The sequence below is a fragment of the Cebidichthys violaceus genome, unplaced genomic scaffold (genome assembly GCF_023349555.1).
Source record: "Cebidichthys violaceus isolate CVI_PGR_0920_01 unplaced genomic scaffold, fCebVio1.0.p SCAF_2, whole genome shotgun sequence".
Lineage (NCBI taxonomy): Eukaryota > Metazoa > Chordata > Actinopteri > Perciformes > Stichaeidae > Cebidichthys > Cebidichthys violaceus.
This window is the reverse complement of record NW_027176372.1, coordinates 15,294,710-15,316,223: the sequence shown is the minus strand read 5'-3', so window position 1 is coordinate 15,316,223 and position 21,514 is coordinate 15,294,710. Positions and strand designations below refer to the sequence as shown.

At 44.7% G+C, this 21,514-nt stretch overlaps 2 protein-coding genes across 3 annotated transcripts; both read right to left on the bottom strand.

Annotated features, from left to right (window-relative positions):
• Positions 1-9,150: 9,150 nt before the first annotated feature.
• On the bottom strand, positions 9,151-13,036 carry si:dkey-74k8.3 (voltage-gated monoatomic cation channel TMEM109). 2 transcript variants are annotated; one of them, XM_068714674.1, is made up of 4 exons: positions 12,020-13,036; positions 11,573-11,632; positions 9,953-10,055; positions 9,151-9,646 (listed from the first exon to the last, which is right to left on the bottom strand). In XM_068714674.1, exons 1-4 carry the CDS (start codon positions 12,251-12,253, stop codon positions 9,291-9,293), a joined length of 753 nt encoding a protein of 250 aa, XP_068570775.1. In that variant the 5' UTR covers positions 12,254-13,036; the 3' UTR covers positions 9,151-9,290. The 2 variants fall into 2 exon arrangements, with proteins under 2 accessions (XP_068570775.1, XP_068570776.1); XM_068714675.1 differs by lacking the exon at positions 11,573-11,632 and having other exon boundaries at positions 12,020-13,032.
• A 160-nt stretch (positions 13,037-13,196) lies between these two features.
• On the bottom strand, positions 13,197-21,313 carry rnf20 (ring finger protein 20, E3 ubiquitin protein ligase). The gene is made up of 22 exons (XM_068714673.1): positions 21,232-21,313; positions 20,652-20,832; positions 20,473-20,541; positions 20,270-20,368; positions 20,012-20,159; positions 19,716-19,901; positions 19,498-19,613; positions 19,091-19,237; positions 18,932-19,006; positions 18,700-18,819; positions 18,253-18,432; positions 18,038-18,173; positions 17,761-17,882; positions 17,472-17,628; positions 17,047-17,347; positions 16,685-16,802; positions 16,453-16,602; positions 16,149-16,361; positions 15,669-15,794; positions 15,327-15,467; positions 15,052-15,156; positions 13,197-13,983 (listed from the first exon to the last, which is right to left on the bottom strand). The coding sequence occupies exons 2-22, from the start codon at positions 20,820-20,822 to the stop codon at positions 13,807-13,809; spliced, it is 3,057 nt and encodes a 1,018-aa protein (XP_068570774.1). The 5' UTR covers positions 20,823-20,832; positions 21,232-21,313; the 3' UTR covers positions 13,197-13,806.
• Positions 21,314-21,514: the final 201 nt, after the last annotated feature.

Here is a 21,514-nt window from a genome sequence, read left to right as displayed (position 1 = left end):
ATTAATCTGTTCTCTGTCTGTAATGACTTGTATTTTGTTCTAAGGAATTAATTCCACCTAGTGTTAAAATAAGGTCTTACTTTTTTCGCCAGTTTTCGCCCACATTGTGCAAATACTGCCGCCTAGTGTTAAGTGTAGCTAAAGCAGTGTTCACCTGCGATATGTGTGACATGTGACAGGAAGTAACGTTGTATTCCTGTTCCTGATTTTGTGACAACATGGCCCCGTTATACTAGAGTGACTGTACACCAATATCTTTATCCATCCTGCATTTTCTGGCCTTCTGAGTGGCAATGCCAGTGAGTATGATTTATGTTTATAGCTTTAGGTATTTCTGAGGGTTTATTTTGTTAGTTTGTTGTAAATATAATGACATGTGCAACATGTAACTGATTTGAATATAGGCAGATGGCACAGCAATGTACGTTTCTATTATTTCGTATCACTATACAGTATTTAAGTTTGATGAAAACTAATATGTGCTTGTATATTTTCTGTCTGTTTTGTAGTTTCACACTTCTTCGTATTAAACCTGTCCAAATACAACACACTGGTCTGTTCCTTGGAGGAAGAGTATGATGAAGAGTTTAGCTGACTGCAAAGCCCAATACAGGACACAGATTCTACATTAGGTCCGAGCAGAACAGTGAAATGGCAGCACTCTGCGAGGGAGCAGAAGTCAACAACGGATAGCAACAACCTAAAGTAAAGTAAGCTACTCCATCTTCCCTCACGTCAGTTTATCCGACATCACGGAAAACATGGAGAGCACAGAGAAAGACAGAGAGGAGACCAGGTCACTCGCTGCTCACTCTACAAATTCTTCCAGATCTTCAGGAAAGCTGAGTACTAGATCATCAGCGAGGTCATCAACCAGGGCTAGTATGGCAGCAGCCCAGGCAAGAGCAGAAGCACAAGCTGCGAAAACAAGAGCAGCATTTGCGCAGAAAGAAATTGAAATTAAATTAGAAAAGGCTCGCCTAGAAGCAACTCTTGATGCACTTCAACTACAGAGGGAAGCTGAGGCTGCTAATGCAAAAGCAGAGGTAATGGAATCTGCTGCTGCTAGGTTTGACACGGGAGAAAATAGTGAAGGTTTCGATCTTTTACCTATGGAAAAGGACTCAATGCAGAAGGTTAGTGAATATGTAACTCTGCACTCTAACATGGAGCCTGCTGATAAAAGGACAGATATGCATGTGTTGCATGATGATGTCACAGCTTCACACCAGCATTGGAAGCCTACGAGGCAGTTCACATCAACTCACCCTAGTGGATTAGAGGGGCAGTTTGACTTCTCACCAGCAGGGGATGTTAAAACAAGATGTAAGAGTGAAGATACATGTAAACAGCAACACTGTTATCCATCTTACGGTCCACATCCTCAACAGATAAACAACCCACAACTTACTGCCAATAACATCGCAACCACCGAGCTTGCAAGGTTTCTGGCAAAGAGCCAATTGGTAACAGAAGTACTTACTAAGTTCGATGACAAACCTGAAAACTATCTCAGCTGGAAGTCCACCTTTCAGAACGTCATAGCAGAACTGGGTCTCACAGCCAGTGAAGAAGTGAGTCTGCTCATTAAGTGGCTGGGCCCAGAGTCGGTGGAGTATGCTCGGAGAATTAAGGGAGTCAACAGTCGTCAGCCATCTGTTGGGTTGAAAATGATCTGGTCCAGACTAGAAGAATGCTATGGCTCTCCTGAGGCGATAGAGAGGTCGTTGTTCATGAAACTAGAGAATTTCCCAAAACTAAACAGCAAAGACTACCTCAAGCTCCGTGAACTGGGAGATTTGCTGCTTGAAGTGGAGACTGCAAAGTTTGATGGGTACTTACCAGGTTTAAGTTACCGAGATACTTCCAGAGGAATAGGTCCAATTGTGGAAAAGCTTCCCTTTCCCCTGCAAGACAAGTGGACAATGTTTGGGTCAAAATTTAAAGAAGAACATAAAGTGACATTTCCACCATTCTGGTTCTTTTCTGAGTTTGTAAGGAAGGAAGCCAAAGCAAGGAATGATCCAAGCTTCATTACTGCTTCTCACTACTCCATCCCAAAGAAAGAAGGTCTCTCACGCTTTTCCAATACAAAGCAATCAGTCACTGTACACAAGACCGATGTCTCTGCAGAGGCAAAATCAAAGACAGAAAAGTCAGTGGAAGATTTGAACAAGATGTGCCCCATGCATCACAAGCCGCATTCACTGAAAAAATGCAAGGGCTTCAGAAACATGCTTCTGGAGGACAGAAAGAAGTTTATTAAGGAAAATTACATCTGCTACCGCTGTCTTGCATCTTCTACTCACCAGGCAAAAAACTGTGAGGTCGCCATCAAGTGCCTTGAATGCGGGAGTGACAGGCACTTATCCGCTCTTCATTCAGGTCCACCAACGCAGTCAGTCAGCACCTTCTACGCCCCTAGACAGTATGGCGGGGAGGAGGAAGACAAAGACAAGCCAGATGCGACAACCATGTGCACGGAAGTTTGTGGAAGTAGCTTCTCAGGAAAATCCTGCTCTAAGATTTGCCTTGTTCAAGTTTTCCCCCAGGACCAGCGACAGAACATCAAACGGGTGTATGCAATCTTGGATGAACAAAGCAATGTTTCACTTGCGAAAGCTGAGTTTTTCGACATGTTCAATGTCAATAACACACCTGAACCATACACTCTGAAGACCTGTGCTGGGATCGTGGAAACATCAGGCAGAAGAGCCCACGGCTTCACTGTGGAAGCCATTGATAAGACAATTAGTCTCTCTCTTCCCACCCTCACCGAGTGTAGTGCTATTCCCAACAACCGAGAGGAAATACCTACTCCTGAAGCGGCTTGGCATCACCAACATCTGAGGCCTATAGTTGAACACATACCCCCTTTGGATCCAGATGCAGAAGTCCTCCTGCTCATCGGACGTGACCTACTGAGAGTTCACAAGGTGAGGAAGCAGTTAAATGGAAAACACAATGACCCATACGCACAGAAACTGGACCTGGGCTGGGTCATTGTGGGTGACGTGTGTCTTGGCAACACTCACAAGCCAGCAGAAGTTAGTGTCATGAGAACACACATCTTAAGCAGCGGACGCCCCAGCCTCTGTCCTCCATGCTTTAGTCACATCAATGTGAAGGAGAAACTCAACTTCAAGAACATTCCAAGAGCTATTCCCTCACAGCTGAATGTCTCAGCTCTTGCTACAGAGTCAATTTTGGAAAAACTAGGGGAAACTGTCTTTTGCCAGACTGACAAGGACAACCAGTTAGCACCATCTGTTGAAGATGTGATGTTCTTGCAGAAGATGGAGGAAGGCTTCATCAAAGACAATGCAAATAGCTGGGTTGCCCCATTGCCGTTTCGTGTACCCAGGCATCCTCTTCCAAACAACAGAGACTATGCTCACAAGCGGCTTCTGTCTCTTCGGCGCATGCTGGATAAGAAAGGAGACATGAGAGCTCAATTTCTTGAGTTTATGCAGAAGATGTTGCATAATAACCAGGCAGAGCTGGCACCACCGATCGAAGAAGGAAAAGAAAGATGGTACCTTCCGATGTTCGGAGTCTACCACCCACAGAAACCTGAACAGATACGTGTGGTATTTGACTCAAGTGCTCAGTTCGAAGGAGTGTCGCTGAACGATGTGTTACTTGCAGGACCGGACCTTAATAACAGCCTCTTAGGGGTCCTCCTCCGTTTCCGAAAAGAACCAGTGGCCATCACAGCAGACATACAACAAATGTTTTACTGTTTTGTCGTCAAAGAGGAAGACAGAGATGTGTTACGATTTCTCTGGTACAAAGACAACGACCTCAGCAAAGATGTGGTAGACTACCGCATGAGAGTACATGTCTTTGGTAACCGACCTTCTCCAGCTGTAGCAACCTTCGGATTGAGAAAGGCAGCAAGGGAAACAGAAGGGCAGTATGGTAGTGATGCAGTGCAGTTCATTGAAAGGGACTTCTATGTCGACGATGCTCTGAAGTATTTTCCAACTGAAACCGAAGCTGTTGATGTTTTGCAAAGAGCTCAAAAAATGCTTGCTCAATCCAACATTCGCCTTCACAAAATCGCATCGAACAGAATGGAGGTGATGAATGCTTTCCCCGTTGAAGACCGGGCTAAGGACATTAAAGACTTGGATCTGTCAGAAGAGGAGATTCCAGTTCAGCGTAGCTTAGGAGTCAGCTGGAATGTCAGTTCTGACACCTTCACATTTCAAGTTCCACAGAATCAGAAGCCTTTCACATGCCGTGGAGTGCTTTTAGCAATCAATAGCCTGTTTGACCCGTTAGGTTTCCTGGCCCCTGTGACAATAAGGGGAAGACTTCTTCTCAGGGAACTCAGCAGCAGTGTCCTTGAGTGGGACAGCCCCTTGCCTCAGAACATGTACAATGAATGGAGAAGATGGCAAGATTCTCTGATCATTGTGCGAGAACTTGACATGCATATCGACAGTTACCTTCTACACTGACAGCAAGGTTGTGCTCGGATACGTTCATAATAAAAACAGACAATTCTATGTGTACGTCAACAATCGTGTGCAAAGAATAAAACAGTCTTCTCAGCCAGAGCAGTGGAAGCACGTTCCCAGCGAGCACAATCCCGCTGACAATGGCTCGCGATCAGTGGCTGCATGTAACCTACCTAAAACTAATTGGCTGTCTGGTCCAGCATTCCTGCTGAAAAATGAGAACATTACAGATGAAGAAGGGGCCCAATTCAAGCTCATCAATCCAGAGTTGGACGTTGAAATACGCCCTAAAGTGACCACACTCACTACCACGGTGTCAAAAGGAGCTTTAGGAGCACAACACTTTCAGCACTTTTCCAAATGGGATTCTTTAGTGAAAGCAGTAGCTCACCTTCGTCACATTGCTCACGGCTATGCCAAGTCTAAGGATGACAGCAGCTGTAGTGGATGGCACTCATGTAAGAAGGCGCTCACAGAGGAGGGTCTAATCAAAGCGGAGCATGTTGTCATCAGATGTGTGCAACATGAGGAGTATGCAGAAGAAATCAAGTGTCTGCATGCAAAACAAGACTTACCATCCAATAGTTCTCTTCGAAAACTGAATCCAATCGTAGATTCTGATGGCTTGCTTCGAGTGGGAGGACGCCTCTCAAAGGCTAAGCTGCAGAGTCACGAGGCAAATCCACTGCTTATTCCGGGCAAACATCATCTGGCCTTGTTGCTCATTCGTCACCACCATGCATTAGTGGAGCATCAAGGAAGGCACATAACTGAGGGAGCAGTGAGATCAAGTGGTTTATCCATTGTAGGAGACAAGAGAAGTATCAGTAGCGTTATACACAAATGTGTATTGTGCAGGAAATTACGGGGTCGGATGGAGCAGCAAAAGATGGCAGACCTACCCTCACAGCGCTTGCAGATGGATCCCCCATTCTCATATGTTGGGCTGGATGTTTTTGGTCCCTGGGAGGTAGCTGCACGTCGCACCAGAGGTGGACAAGCCTACAGTAAGAGATGGGCTGTTCTGTTCACTTGCCTGTCGACGAGAGCAGTCCACATTGAGGTGATAGAGAGTATGAATTCCTCCAGTTTCATCAACGCCCTCCGCAGATTCTTTGCTATTAGAGGACCCGCAAAACAACTGAAGTCAGACTGTGGAACAAATTTTGTCGGCGCATCCAAGGAGCTGAAGTTGGATCATCCGCACCCAGGAGAGGCTAGTGTTGAGGACTACCTGCTCAACCAGCGATGTCAGTGGGTTTTTAACCCACCCCATTCATCCCACATGGGTGGGGTGTGGGAGAGAATGATTGGGATAGCTCGACGTATCCTAGATTCCATGCTCCTGCGAGCTGGAAATCCAAAGTTGACCCACGAAGTCCTTACAACTCTGATGGCAGAGGTTTCAGCTATCCTAAATGCAAGACCACTCGTGCCTGTCTCTTGCGACCCAGACGCACCTTTTATTTTGACCCCTTCTACTCTGCTCACTCAGAAAAATGGGGTCCCTGAAGTTCCTCCTGGAGATTTCACCAAGAGTGATATGTTCCAACACCAGTGGAAGAGAGTTCAGGTCTTGGCTGACATCTTTTGGGCTCGATGGCGGAAAGAGTACCTGAGCACACTTCAAAGCCGCCAGAAATGGTTTCACAACCGGCCAAACCTTAAGGAGGGAGATGTTGTTCTGATGAAGGACAATCTAGCAAAAAGGAATGAATGGCCGATGGGTGTTATTGTGAAGGCTCTACCAAGTGAAGACGGACTTGTCCGAAAAGTAGAGATCAAAGTGGTCAGAAACAAAGTAATCAAAACCTTCTTCAGACCTATCACAGAGTGTATACTCATTCTGTCCCCAGAAGACTAGATGATTGGTTGGCATCACCACTGATGCCAGGCGGGGAGTGTAATGACTTGTATTTTGTTCTAAGGAATTAATGCCACCTAGTGTTAAAATAAGGTATTACGTTTTTCGCCAATTTTCGCCCACATTGTGCAAATACTGCCGCCTAGTGTTAAGTGTAGCTAATGCAGTGTTCACCTGCGATATGTGTGACATGTGACAGGAAGTAACGTTGTATTCCTGTTCCTGATTTTGTGACAACATGGCTCCGTTGTACTAGAGTGACTGTACACCAATATCTTTATCCATCCTGCATTTTCTGGCCTTCTGAGTGGCAATGCCAGTGAGTATGATTTATGTTTATAGCTTTAGGTATTTCTGAGGGTTTATTTTGTTAGTTTGTTGTAAATATAATGACATGTGCAACATGTAACTGATTTGAATATAGGCAGATGGCACAGCAATGTACGTTTCTATTATTTCGTATCACTATACAGTATTTAAGTTTGATGAAAACTAATATGTGCTTGTATATTTTCTGTCTGTTTTGTAGTTTCACACTTCTTCGTATTAAACCTGTCCAAATACAACACACTGGTCTGTTCCTTGGAGGAAGAGTATGATGAAGAGTTTAGCTGACTGCAAAGCCCAATACAGGACACAGATTCTACATTAGGTCCGAGCAGAACAGTGTCTGTTTCTAAGATGAAACCTCTTTAACTAATTTTCTTCATTCAGAACATCCTATAATGTATCATCAATAACTAAGGATACACTTATAATTTACAATGAGATGAATCACCATCTATAATAATTGGTATTTTAGTATCTTTTTCTTTATTTTGTCACTTTGTAACCTGTAACGTATACATTTGTAACCCCTTGTTACACATAATTTAATATGTTCCACCTTAAACATGAATGGGAATTGAATCATCATAAACGTACTGACCATGTTTATTTAAGAAAAACACAATCAGTTAAAACTGTGTCAACCATACTTAACGTATTGGCTGAAATGGCAACAAAATAAGCGCAATGCACCTTTAACGCGTCACTGCGCAATGCGCTGTTCACTCTTCGAGTTTAGCGTTAGCGATCTTTTTACAACATGTTTACAACGATGTAGTATGCTCCAAGGTACGTTAACTCCGTTCGCTTTTTAATGAAAAGTACTTGAAATGTAACAGTAAGTATGGTGTTTCATTCATAAAGAAATTTGCGCTTCACTCACCGGAAACACTAATGACGCGACAGCCGCTGGCTCCCCCACGGTCACAGCTGGGACTGTGACAAACGGACATCTTACTAGTGTTGACATACAGAAATAGTCATAATCTTTGGACTATTATGTGATGTTTCATATGAAGAATATTTAGTTCAGTCGGATCTTATCCATGACAGTGGATTGTGCTCCCCTTGGAACAACATGCTACACCTCTAAACGACATGTGTAGTTCTAGCAGCATATTATTTTACAACTTCTCTAGTTTGTACCTACAGTTCAATCCAGAATTGCTTATTTGTTGTAGCCACATGGAGGCAGTTGAAAGTATAGTTGAGCAGAACACCCACATGTATTTTCACATTTGAAGTTGTTATGGCAAATTTGATAACGAACAGTTGCTTATTTACACGTTTAACATGACCTGGAGCAACATTATCCATTTGGTTGTTTCTGGCCACATCAGTGCAAGTCTTTCTTTTAGCTCGGTTTGGATCTCTACTTGCTCCTGAGGAAAATATCAGATTATTTAGCAGCTGAATTCTGTTTCCTACTGTTTTTAAGTGTCAACTATACGGAGCTTCCATATAGTTACCACTTTCGTATAGAGACCACATTAAACAGTTATTTGATCCATTGTAATTGTAAAGATACTCATCATTACAGCTTTAAAGTAAAAGGCTCCAGTTACACAAACTGTGTTCTTCTCAATATTTGATATTTTACTTTTACAATAAGATCAAATAATCATTTTGTAAATGCATTTCAGTCTAGAATCAGCTCTATGTTTTTGTGTTGATGCAGCGAGGTGGTGAAACTGTGAGTTAGTTTCACTGTGGATTCATATCTGGCCGACTTGGCACTCCACCACAGCAAAGAGTGGGAGGAAAGTTTTACTGCTGCAGAGTGAGCGAGCAGGCATGATTATTCTGGCACTGAGGTTGTTCCACTCAGCTGGAGTGGCAGTGGGGGCGACAACCATTGATGTGAACTCGGAGGATCAAGAAGGCTTCAAGTTAAATGAGCAGCAGGGAACCAACCAGGCACATGGGGACTTAACAGGCTGTAAACAGGCCACAGGTCAGCCTGGGTTGAATGTGGCGAGTTAAAACAGGAGTAGATGACTGCTAGATACCGGATTGTTCCAGTTTCCCTGACAAAGCTAAACTCAACTATTGGATGGATTTCCATGATTTGGTACATATAAATGGTCCCCAGAGAATCAATCCTAATGACCCCCCCCCCTGTACTTTTAGTGCCAATTAGTGAACGCAGAATTCTGGCCCGCTAAACTAAGATAGTGAACAACATGGTAAACATTCCCGGATGAAAATCAGCATGTTAACTTTGTCATTGTGAGAATGTTGGCATGCTGGCATTGTTTAAATTAAACTATGTGAAATTTTGCTGTGATTATATGACTGTGGAAAGGACAATACAGAACATATACAGTTTACGATCGGACTTGTGGTATTATTCAATCATCTGTGCACACTGGTCATGCTGTTGCAGCCTTTTACTACCTTTGTGTCTTTGATTACAGTTATTATAGTAAAAATGTTCCATGAGGTTTCATAATTTAGGCATTTTCTTTTAGGTAAAACAACGGACAGTTCTGATTAAAAATCCCAGAGGTTACTTTATTTCCCATATAGTTTGACACACGCATACAGAAACCATCAATGTTACTGTTTTCATAACCGATATTACCATCACCGTTGTCCATCTGTAACTCCTTTCCCTCCACCCTATCCGGCCACTATTCCCCTTTCCTCTTCTCTACTGCCTTCACACGGCCTTCCAGGGTGCTCAGCCGGTGCTCCACTGCACAAGTCTTTTCAGAGCAAGAAGTGAGCAGAGTCAACAGGACGCATGCCAGCACCAGGCCGCCCAGCCGAACCGCCGTGGTGTCTGCAGTGGCATGCTTGTCAGTCACGATCAGTCCAAAAAGCCAGAGCGCCAAGACAGTCTTCACCACCCAGAACACCCGCCTGACCACGCCGATCAGCAAACGGAGAGCGATGGTCAGCACCCAGTAGCCAATCAGGGCCACCAGACCCCACTGGGCAATGGCGGCTACGCCCTCTGGAGTGAAGAGGGGCGACGTCAGTCCAACTATGGAGGGAGGAAATCCAGTTTAGGCATAATGTCATTGGAAGAATAAGGCTTGAAGATACCTGTCTGTTACTCAGGAAGTAACATTCACACTGTAAAAGGAGTGGCTGACAAACTGCCTGAGGGAGTGGCAAGTCTGCATATTTTCACTTCAGACTTTCATTGTCACTGATCCTCTCTTACTCTTGTAAACAATTTGCAGAAAGCTCCACATACAGGAGGGGAAAAGTGTAGCGAGCAGCAAAGCCTAAGCACACACTCTGCAGCTCAGTCGCACACATAAATTCGGGCCATCCTGACACCCACCATCGAATCCTGTGACCCGGAGGATCTCCGTGACGTAAACCGCGATGACGTTCAGGCCGCTGGCAGCTCCTTCAGCAAGGAATCGGATCACCATCTCAAAAAACTGTGGTGGTGTGGAGGGAGGGTGGAGACTTTGTTATCACACAAGATAAATATGAAGAAAGGCAGCATTGTAATCATAACAATCATACAGAGAAGACAGATCGGTTTACAGAAACACAGCCTACCTAGATTTATTCTCATGACTCCAATGCACAGGCAGACTGTAATTCATTATTCTGGTATATTTACACCAACAGGAGTGATATTAACTGCAGCCGTTTGTAAAAACCTGAAGATTACATTAATAGAGAACTCATTTAGATTGTACTGCTGCTTAGCTGCACCTTAAGATAGAAGAAGTACTGTATTGTTGACTTGGACAAACAGCTGTGCATGCGAGTGACAGCTGGACACCCGCTCTCTATTCCTGTACAGTCTTTGCTGCTCACAACCCCCCAAAAATCACACAGCACACACAAACATACACAGTGTAGCCTCATCAGGCAAGGTCAAGGGTAGCCCAGTAAGTTGGACAAGTATATTATCTGCACCTGTTGCACTGCACACTGGCACATACGTGAGAACTGTCCAGTATGTCAGAGCACGCGTCGAGCATCTGTCACTCCATTTCAGCACGTTAAATTGAAAACTGCTCTGTTTGGTAATATAAGGCTCAACTTCCCAACTGATTCCATACTTAAATGTTTTAGTGAGGCTTGATCAAAGCCCACCTTCAGTGCTAAAGGCAGGCTGGTGTAGCTACAGACGTTTTTTAGAAGGTGTCAAGCAGCCCATAAAAGGACCATGAAATGACATTTACATTATTTTCAGCTATTATTCCAAACAAAGTTCGAAACAACACTATAGTTTTATTTTACTTGATGTAGTGTCATATTAATGCTTCTAATTTGATTAACGTTGGAAGACAGTGCAGAAACATCCAAAAGACTTTTACAGGTGGATAAAAAAAACAACTAACTGGAGGCAAAAGTTAGACAAAAGATCAGTACAATGTCCTGGCAGCTCCCAGTAAATTTAACAAAGCAACGTTATCAGGCAATGCCCGTCAAACGCCCTGTTGAAAAGGAATGTTGCTCTGTTACATTATTGGGAAATATCAGTACGGTGTGCGGATCTCTTGACTAACCTTTACCCTGAGGATTACATTTTATCACTATTACATTATTTTTTCCCCTTTTAAACTGGGTTTTCTCACTGGAAACAGAATCATGTAAAACCAAATTAACATACAAATTAACAATAAGGCTATATTTCTCATCAAAAGGATCATGTACACACCCTATATTTTGAGTTCAGAGCTACCACCTGAGCCACGTTGAACCACTTCAGCCTACTGTTTACCACTACAAAGCTCACAAGAAGGACTATATTGTGGCCTTTCATGCAATTACCACTGAATAGAAACACAGATGAAGCCACAGCGTCACTACAGTCATGCGCCTACTCTCTGCACTAACTTTAAGGTGACATGGACCAAACAGAGCCACAAGAGAGGACTCTGTTTTAAGGGACCATGTCTGGGCAGGCGAGATGGAGACACCCAGGAAGGTTTCTTACCATGGCCACTTTAGAGACGTTCTCCTGACCAAGCACTGACTCAAGAAACAACACTGCACGCTGGGGAAAAGGAAACCACAGCCGGGTGGAAGCGGGGAGGCAGAAAAGTGTATGCATGGGGGGGGGGGGGGGGGGGGAGAGATATAAGAAGACGTGAAACGAGGGCAGAGAAGATGAGGGGATCAGTGGAGAGATTAACAAGTTGAGGGGCATGGGGAGAGGAATGTGTGCGAGGGGTGAGGGGTTGGATGGAGAGAGATGACAGGGTTGGAGTTGAAAATTAGTGTACAGTTATAGATCAAGAACAGTGACAGAGCAAACAGTTAGACATCCAGGAAACATGGATGTTAAAAAATTGAGAAAAAGAGGAGAGTGTAAAGCCACTTCCTGGCGGAATGAGACATTGTTGCCATCAAGCAGCGGTGCGTCTCCTCTCTGTAACGTTACCTCAGCAGCTGACCGGATCACACCGCTTCCCACCACTGACTCCACGTACCGCTGGAGCTCCTGGCAGGTTCCGGTGATCAGAGTACCGAGAGTGACCGTCGGTGGGCTCTCCCCGGTCGGCTTGGCCTGCTCAGCTCCAGCCCAGCCCAACACCAGCACCGCCACATAGCTGGTGAGGAAAAACCGAGCCGTGGCACACCCACCGCGCCCAGACCCAGACGCACAAAAAGTCATTGTTGTGGATTTTGAGAACAATAGGGGGATAAAAGATATGTGCTAAAGATGTATGTGCACAGGTTAAAGCCGCAGCTCAGAGCAGAGCTCGTGTTCAGTGACTGTAAATCAAAGACTTAAAAATGGCTTCTGTAGAGAGCAGTCATCGGCTACAGAACGGGTTCTTTTCAAACCAGCACGCTGCAGTTCACAACAGGCAGGGAAATGTTAAGAACCGCGCCAGCTTACAAATGAACACACCGACTGATTCAAGTGTGCAATTAGCAAATTAGACAAAATGTGTTGCGTAGTGATTCAAAAATAATCGGAGAATTTAATTATAAACTTTGGCAGCGCTGGAAATATCCAATTTAGGACCGCTCAGCTCAGTCAAGGACACTCCGGCATTAACAGCGGCTATATTTGGTAAGGAACCGTTAAAGGCTTAAGATCCAGCAGCGATCGAGATACTCAACAGTCCGTCGAGATGCAGCAGAAAGTAATTAAAAAAAATATATCCGGAAGTTTTCTGTTGCAGCTTTGCACATGAAAGAAAACAGTAGAAACGCTGTGACGTTGGTGACCACGAGTCTCCTAAAGCTTCTTATTTCGGCTCCGAGCTCCACTACATTCAAGTTTGGTGTTCCTTTGTCTCCGAGCTTGTATCAAATCTCTCGATGGATTATGTTGCACAGCCTTAAAAAAAACAACCGTGTCCCCGCACGGCGCTCCCTTTCCTTACAGCAGCGTTTCTGACGAGTTTCCAGCAGACTATGCAAACACGTCTGATGTTCAGGGAGAAGGAAGAGGAGGGGTGGTGGAGGAAGGCTCTCTGCACACGGATGATCAGAGATTTGCACACTGGGAATTGTGGTTCACCACTCACAGGTCAAATGTTCCGATTACTCGAAGGGTTTCATAAGAATTAGTGACTGAATAACAAGTGAGATGGAAGCAGAAGCCGGACAGTTCAGATGTCACTTTAATAACTAACAGAACAGCAATCAGACAGCATCAAGTCAGATTTGAGAGATTCAGTACATTTTGGGGCAAGAAGTTTTCAGATATATATAAAAAAAAAAAAATTAAACAATCACTACACAGTATGTACACACACCAACATTATTCAAACATCCGCTGCGCTCGGGTTTCTCCCTGTACTCATATCTTTCTTTGTATTCTGACACACACACACACACACACACACACACACACACACACACACACACACACACACACACACACACACACACACACACACACACACACACACACACACCAGTATCTGAAAACATACAGTCAAGTAGTGGATACTGGATGGGAGAAGCTGAACTCAGTCAGTGTTAACAAAAATAAAATATAAAAGCGTTCAGTTCAGAGCGTCACTGCGAAGCTGGAATGATCTGGAGATATCACACTGATGGTGTCCTGTACACACAGGAGCAGAAGAGGAGGTACATGTTCAGAGCAGATATGTGAGCGCAGTGGCGAGTCTCACTCCCAGGCACCTTTTTGTACGACTGCTTTTCTTGTTGAGCATTTTCCTTGCGAGTATCCACGAGGGAAACGAGGCTTCAGCCGATGTATATGCGGTGGAAATCATTTGCTCCGAAGGCGGCGTTGCACTTGGGGCACTTCCTCTGGCGTGTGTCGTAGCGCGTCTTAACGCACTCGAAGCAGAAGACGTGGAAGCACTTTGTCAGTACCGCATCCTTCACCCGAGAGTTGCAGCACGGACACGTTAAGCGTGCCTGGGGAAGGGAGAGAGAGAGAGAGGGGGGTTTGAACAATAAACTGAAAAGCCATTCTTGTTCTGAGCCGAGTGGTTTTGAATGAGTGGAGACAAATATCTTCCAGCTCAACTGATTTCAGGAACACATCACATGATATGAAGGCTGATTATAGCTCTGAATGTGGCCTTGAGGGATTCTTAAGACCATGCAGAGTACAGAGAACAGTTGACCCACAAATCTTGTGGTATGGCAGTGTACATCAGAGCATTTGGAGCACTCATCATGACGTCAAACCACTTCCCCTTTTACGACCAAATCTGGAAAAAATCTGAGCACGATCCATTTTGAACTGCAGAAATCTAAATGGACATCGACTACACAAACTACTATTTGCAAAAGTTACTTATTTCTAAAGTGTGATGTTGAGTCTTTGCACAGTTGGTCTGAATTTTAAGTGTCCTTGTGTGTTCCTGTCAAAACAGTGTAATCACACTGGCAGTTGGTCTCATTTGCTGGAATCCACAGTGATACAGATTACTCTGGTTCATTCAGTTAAGATGCCTACTTACAAGAGAAACAGAGCCCTGAGAGCCCCACTTATTTGTTTTCTTGCAGAGAGTGAGATGAGAAGATTGATACCACTCTTATGTCTTTAGGGTAAATATGAAGAACAAAGACAAGAAAGCTTTACTGGGGGTGGACTGAAATCTGTGTGTGTTTCCCTGCAACTGCTCAGAGCCAAGAAAAGGTCTTACGACATGTTAACTAATGAACGTTAGAAGTGCTGGTGGATTTTATTACCTTTGGACAAAGCCGGCTAGGTGTTTGCCCGGTTTCCAGTCGTTGTGCTAAGCTAAGCTAACAAGCTGCTAGCTATATCTTAATATTTAGCATACAGACATGAAAGTGGTATGAATCTTCTAATGTGAAAGCGGGTTAGTGTGTTTCACAAAATGTGCGTTGGTGTAAAATGTACACGCTCTTATACATGCAACAGTCACACAAAAAAAAAAAACTTGACTTTCCTAAAGCAGAAGTGAAAACAGGATTTAAAAAATATATATTCTTCGTATCACAGAAACCTACCTTATAGTCATTGATTTCTTCATTTAGGATATCATCTCCATTGCTGATTTTCTCAGCTGGTTTCTTGGCCTTCTCGATCTTTCCCCTTAGTTTGGAGATGTCCTCCTGAAACACAGTCAGAGTTAACAGCTGTAAGTAAAGAGTCTGTTGAATATGTTTTAAACAAATGTAATTGTGTGTTGGGACAATGCCTTGTCTTTTAAGTCCATACACTTGTTGACATTGTATGGCTTGAGTGGATTTGTGCGTCCGTGTGTATTTGTGTGTATTGATACCTGTGCTCGTCGAGCGTTAAAGGACTCCTTCTCCCTGGAGATGCTGTTCTCTATGACTTCCTCTCTGACCAGGTTGAGTCTCTGCTGAACCTGCTCCAGCTGAGTTCGCACCTCCTCCGACAGCAACGCAGACTCCTGAGCCTGGAGGACGACGAGACAGATGTTGTCATTTTAACCTTAATGGCAATACATTTTCTTCTCATACTGTACCACCCCTTGTGTATAGTCTCCAAACGTGTGTTTCGGAACAACTGTGCATATCTAAATGTCATTACAGTTTAATTCCATTCCTCATCATTTAACCCTGCAGCTGTGGCTCCTCGTTACTGAACGATTTGTTACCTTGCGTTTATTCATGTCCAAAGCTTGTGTTCGAAGTGCCAGCTCTCTCTCAGCAGTGCTGATGGTGCCCTGCAGAAGACGTTCCTTTTCCTCAAGCTTCCTCACCACCTGCAGCTGGGCATCAACCTGACAAAAAAAAATCATCACAGTGAATGAAGATTTAAAAATCAGAGACAGAAGACAAAAGAGATTTTTTCAGAAAAAGACAAACCAGAAATTAAGAAAAACAGTAGAAGCAGACATACAAAAAAGTAATAGTGAAGAGCAAAATATGCACTGTGTAGACTTTATTTCAACTTCTATTTATTGGCAAGCCATTTTATTTGAAGAGAGAAAATGGTTCTGTTTTAGGTTCAATGTAATCCCTAGAACCTTCAATTAAAGTAACTGCCGGTGGGAATCACTGACATTTAACTGTATCGTAACACCCGCGTGTTCAAACCTGCAAATCATCCCTTACAGTGTTGCCTGGTGGCTCACCTGAGTTTTTAAAGTGAGCAGTTGGTCGGCCAGCTCCTCCTTCTCCTCTTTCAGCAGCTTGTGGATCTGGTTGGACTTGATCCGCTCGCTCATCAGCTTGAAGTTGGCGTCGTCTTTTTCTCTGAGCTGCTGCATCAGGCGAATGTTTTGTTCCTGCATGTCCTCGAACGCCTGGCCCGTCACGTCCATCTCACTCAGCAGCGCGTCCTCCTCCTACAGAGAGAGCAGTGGAGGCGATGTGAGTGTTAGAGATTAAAAGGAGGGTTTTGTTTGTGCATAGTTATACAATGACCAGCCCACACACCTGTTTTGCTATAGAGAGCTTCTTGTTGAGGATATCAATCTGCTCCTCCACAGAGCGGATCTTCCTCAGAGCCTCTTCGTCTGCCATTTTCTTGCCCTCCCTCCTCTCCCTCTCCTCCAGCTCCCTGAGCCTCTGCCGCAGCTCCTCTCCCTGGAATCAGCATTCATATTATGGGAATGCCACACACAATACAACAATTTGAACAACTCCTACAGTGTGCAGTGTTGATCACCTCGGACTTGGACTTCTTCTCTGCAGCCATGAGCTGGACTTTGTCTCTCTGCTCCTTTGGTGCTGAGCGGTACATGTCCAGCAGTAACTTCATCTCCCTCTGGGACTCCTGTGCTTTCCTGCACAGTGGATGAAGAGTCTTTAACAAAACTATCACTTTCATCCAAAGCCATAAATCAATAATAATGCACGCTGTTTTTGAAATGAAGATGAGGGAGGAAATAATTGTGTTTTTCACCCATTTCTCAGAGCTAACATGTATTGTTTACCTGCCACATACTGTGTCAAGAGTGTACTATTCCCTATGAGCCTCTGCCATTGGTTTATCTAAAATAAAAACCAGCTTCCACACGTGCAGCCTACTTGAGTTCAGCTCGGACGATCTTCAGCTGCTCCATCTCCTTCCTCTTTGAGCCTCCGACCACAGACAGGCGCTCCCCGGCTGACTCCTCAGGCTGGCTGCTACTCCCTGGTTTGTCCTTCTCTTCCTTTATCACACTGCTGCTCCCACCGCCGCGAGTCGGCCTCTCTCTCTCCTTCTCTTTCTCCTCTTTCTTTATAATGTCCTTTTCTTTCTTTTCCTCCTTCTCTTTCTTCTCCTCTTTCTCCTCCTCTTTTACTGTTGCTTCAGGTTCAACTCCAGGCTCCGTTTTCACAGAGGCTCCTAAAGAAAACAAACAAACAGTGAAAGAGCAATTGTCAATCAGAACAATCCTAATATGTCTTAATAAGTATCATAAGAACACTGGGAAATCAGTGAAAAGAATGGTCGGTCATCTAGGTGTTACCAGTGCTGCTGGGTGTGGAGGAGCCGTTGTCGGTCTCTGTCTTGACCACAGGTTCTCCAGAGATGGCTGGGGTAGAAGGAGAGGTTGTTTCATCCTTCACGTCCATCTCTGTGCTCGACTGGGACTGGAGGATGGCGTTTCCCTTTGAGGCGCGGACCTAAAGAGGCAACAGATGAATGTGTTTATGTGTGGTTGTACTTTACAATACGATACCAATCAGATGTGTTACTGTGGAAATGACCTAAACTATTCAATGTCCTAAGCTGGTGAGTTTCTGTTAGTGACCTACCTGGTTGAGCTCAGTTTGTGTCTCTCTCAGTCTGATCTTGAATTTCACCACTTCTCCCTTCATCTGCTGATTGTGGGTTTGTAGCGTGCTGATCAGGTGACGCATCTCCCTGTTGATAGGACCTGAGCGGAAAAAGGCAGGCAGAGATGAAGGTAGGATTAGGAATGTGAACCTAGTTAGTTAGTCAGTGAGGTGCTGATGTGAATCTAAGTTATAAAGCATGTTCAGCACCAATCATGCACCTTGTTTACCATGCAACCCCAATTCTGTTAGTTACCTGCTTGCTCGTTGGCAGCAAGAGTTTGTTCAAATTCGATGCGCAACATCTCGTACTCCTTCCTGACCTGAGCCAGTGTGTCCTCCAGCTGAAAGACTTCTGTACGAACCTTCCTCTGCAGAGCCACCTCATCATTCTGCACACAGAGGGGATGAGAGTAAGAAAAGGACGACAAGTCACATAGAAAGACACTGACACACAAAACACACACTTACCTCCATGTGCTCCAGCTGTCGAAGCCTTGCTGTCCTAGTAGTGTTGAGACGAGCGCGCGTCTCATCTAACTGAGCCTTGAGAATCAGAGACTCGTTGTAGAGCACGGAAAATTGGGACTGCAGGCAGCGATACTCAGAAGTCTCTTTTACCACGCCTGCTGCTCGACTCAGCAGCTCCGCCTGAGAGAAAGAGACAGAAGCCAAAGAAATACTAAATATTTAATACAATAAAGTACTGGCTGACTTGCTTTTGTAAGGTTCAGCAGGGAGATTTCTAGGTAAACATTTACACGGAGCCACTATTTTTTCCAAGAATCATTTTGGCTGAATGTCCCTCTTTTTGTACTCTCCAAAGCAACGGATTTTAGTTCTAGGTGTAAGAATAACGCGACCCATTAATGAGTCAAAAGAATGGTGTGTGTGTGTGTGTGAGAAACACAAGTCCACCTTCATGTTGTTGTTCTCCTGGTGCACACTCTGAAGGTCCTGCTGGAGCTTCTGCAGCTCAACGAAGCGGTTGTCTGCCAGCTCCGTGTTTTCCTCCATATCACTGTTCATTTCTTCAAACTTGACAGGAGAAAGAGAAGAGGGAGGGATGTCAAAAAGTATGGAAAATAAGGCATTGAAAGAAAAGCTACAAAATCACACCTTTGTCTTAATCATCAAATACAATTCATACCTTTCTCTTGTTAATAGTGATGGTCCCACAAACGCTGCTGGCCTCCCCACACACCTTATACCCTTTGCTGTTCACCTGGGATGCATTACAGGGAGTGTTATAACATGGCTCAATATAATATAAACATATGCACAACACTGTCACGGAGAGCATCCTCACCCTCTCCAGAATCTCGATCAGGTGTGCATTCAGTCTGTTCTCTCTGCGGCGGATCTTCTCCATGTCCCACTGGAGCTCCTCGATCAGAACCTGCAGCTCGCTGACTCGCTGGTCTGCTTTGTTAGCAGCGCGACCCAGAGGCCGGGACTGGACAAGACAGGAACACAGACTTTACACCCCCACACACACACACACACACACACACACACACACACACACACACACACACACACACACACACAAGGGCTAACAGAAACACAATCCTTCCTAAGATATTACTCTTCAACAAAGCAGCTGTTACTAGCCATTTCCAAGATTTACCCACATTTTTGTGACTTTTAAGGTTGGCTCAACCTGAGGGGGGAACATACAACAACATTGAATGGGGAAGGGTGTAGGATTTGTACCTCGCTCGTCATGTGACTGTGTTTCTGCTTAAGGTCCTCAGTCAGCTGTTGCAGCCGCTTGTTTTCGCTGGACAGGAGAGAATTCAGTTTGGAAGCTGCCTGCCATAGACTTCCCTCTGGAAAGAAAAGTAACAATATCACATATTATGGGTGTAAACACAAACTGACTCGGCCATACTACGTCTTCCTCCGCTAAAACCTTCCCGCTTTTATCTCACCAGCACCAGAGTCCAGCTCTGCCTTCAGCTGGTCCACAGTGCTCTTCAGACATTCGTAGATCTCCACCACGTGCCGGGCCTGCTTCTGGCTGGACTCCACTCTCTCCTGAAGCTCAGCCTCCATCTCCTCACTGCTGCTGCTCGCCAGCGTTGCCAGGAAAGAGTTGGTTGTCTCTCCCTGGTGGTCTGAGGGGACAACAGCAGGAAAGAGGGTTTAGGTGTCTGGTATGTTAAATCAAACATCTACAGGCTATTTGCTTTCAAAGTCATGATCCTGAGTTAGCTCTTGTCTTTACTTCTGTCCTTGGCCCGCTCCTGGTTGGAGTCGCCATCAGGTTCTGGAGTTTCCGGCTTAAGGCTCCGTCCCTCACCTGCCAGAGATTTCTCAGGTTCGCTGCTTGCTTGGTCATAACGCCTGATGGTCAGCTGAACGTTTTCATCAAACTGAAGGAGAGAGAAGGGCATCACATTTAGACTCTTGGATCTTTATAGGAGAGGTGACTGTTTCATGTTGAACACGTAATTAGTTTGCTTCCTTCTGTGAACTTGTTCACCTGGTTCCAGTATCTGTTGAGGATCAGCAGACTGGCATCATCAGTGGCCTGGCGGGTCTCGAGTCTCTCAATTCGCTCTCGCAGTTCATCCTCAATCACCTGCAAACCAAAAAGCCAAGAGATGAACCTCTCTCCAAGACAAGACAGTGCCGAACTGCAGCTTCCTGTGTGCGTGTGTTTAAAAATTGGAGAATTTGATGTACCTGTCTTTGATCAAGAGATTCTCCCAACTTTCGGTTTTTAGCCTGGAGAGCTTTGATGTCTTGTTCTTCCTAAAACATAATGAATTCAAATATGAGTACACAAAGGAGCCAAACAGACAGACTTTACACTTCTGAGGTTAACATATATTAACTGTAGTGGATAATAAAGGGGGCCTCACGGAGTTGGACACTCCTCCCAGTTTGATGACCGTCTCCACCGCAGTGCTTCCTCCGGCAGCTGCGCTGACACCGGGAGCTCCATCCTCTCCTTCCCTCTCCCTGCGCTTCTCTGGGGGCGCACCGGAGGACGAGGGGCCGCTTGGGTCAGCAGGACGCTTCTGTCCCGACATCCTCAGACTCCTGAAATAAAGCAGAAAGTATAAGTTAAAGATGTGGAGGACTGTTGAGATGCAAGTGGTTCAGCTGGATGAACGACACATGTAACGTTACGTTATGTTGAACATGTAACGTTAGCTAGTTCAAATTAAGGTGCTCAAAGATAACTATCTTAATGTTTACTCTGAAACCGTATTCATCTTAATGAGCAGTCGAAAAAAATACACACAAAAACAATGTATCACATTATGAAACTCGAAGAAACTGATTGAATCAGTCAATGCAACGTTAAGCTACGTTAGCTGTTTGCTAACGTAGCTTTAAAAGCTTTTGGTGCTCAGGGGAACTGTATTCTGACCCAATAGAATAATGCATGTATTTTGTAATATGTTGAGTATCAACAACACCTAAACCAAGTCTTACCGCTGTTAATGTTACGAGTTTTCTGATATTAACTAAAACTGTTTGTCGCTGTTGATGTTGCGGCTCCCTGCCTCTCGGAAACGGAAGTGTGAACGCTTTTTGTGGGACAACCTTCAGCGGACATTGCGCCACCTAGCGCCGTGGAGGGAACCAGCACCGTTAAACATTGACCCGGTCCCAATGTCCCTCTTAAGGCCTTAAACATTAACCCAGTCCCATTGTCCCTCCTAAGGCCTTAAACCCTGAACCCTCAGGGACTTACTGACATCACCTGGTAAATGGT

Excerpts from the sequence above, each read along its gene's own strand:
- rnf20 (XM_068714673.1), bottom strand. The coding sequence starts at position 20,822 with ATGTCGGGACAGAAGCGTCCTGCTGACCCAAGCGGCCCCTCGTCCTCC. Across the intron at positions 18,820-18,931 it reads TCACTATTAACAAGAGAAAG|TTTGAAGAAATGAACAGTGA; the intron begins GTATGAATTGTA and ends TCTCCTGTCAAG. Across the intron at positions 18,174-18,252 it reads GACAGCTGGAGCACATGGAG|AATGATGAGGTGGCTCTGCA; the intron begins GTAAGTGTGTGT and ends CTCTGTGTGCAG.
- si:dkey-74k8.3 (XM_068714674.1), bottom strand. The coding sequence starts at position 12,253 with ATGACTTTTTGTGCGTCTGGGTCTGGGCGCGGTGGGTGTGCCACGGCT. Across the intron at positions 11,633-12,019 it reads TGATCCGGTCAGCTGCTGAG|CGTGCAGTGTTGTTTCTTGA; the intron begins GTAACGTTACAG and ends CCTTTTCCCCAG. Across the intron at positions 9,647-9,952 it reads CCGGGTCACAGGATTCGATG|TTGGACTGACGTCGCCCCTC; the intron begins GTGGGTGTCAGG and ends CTCCCTCCATAG.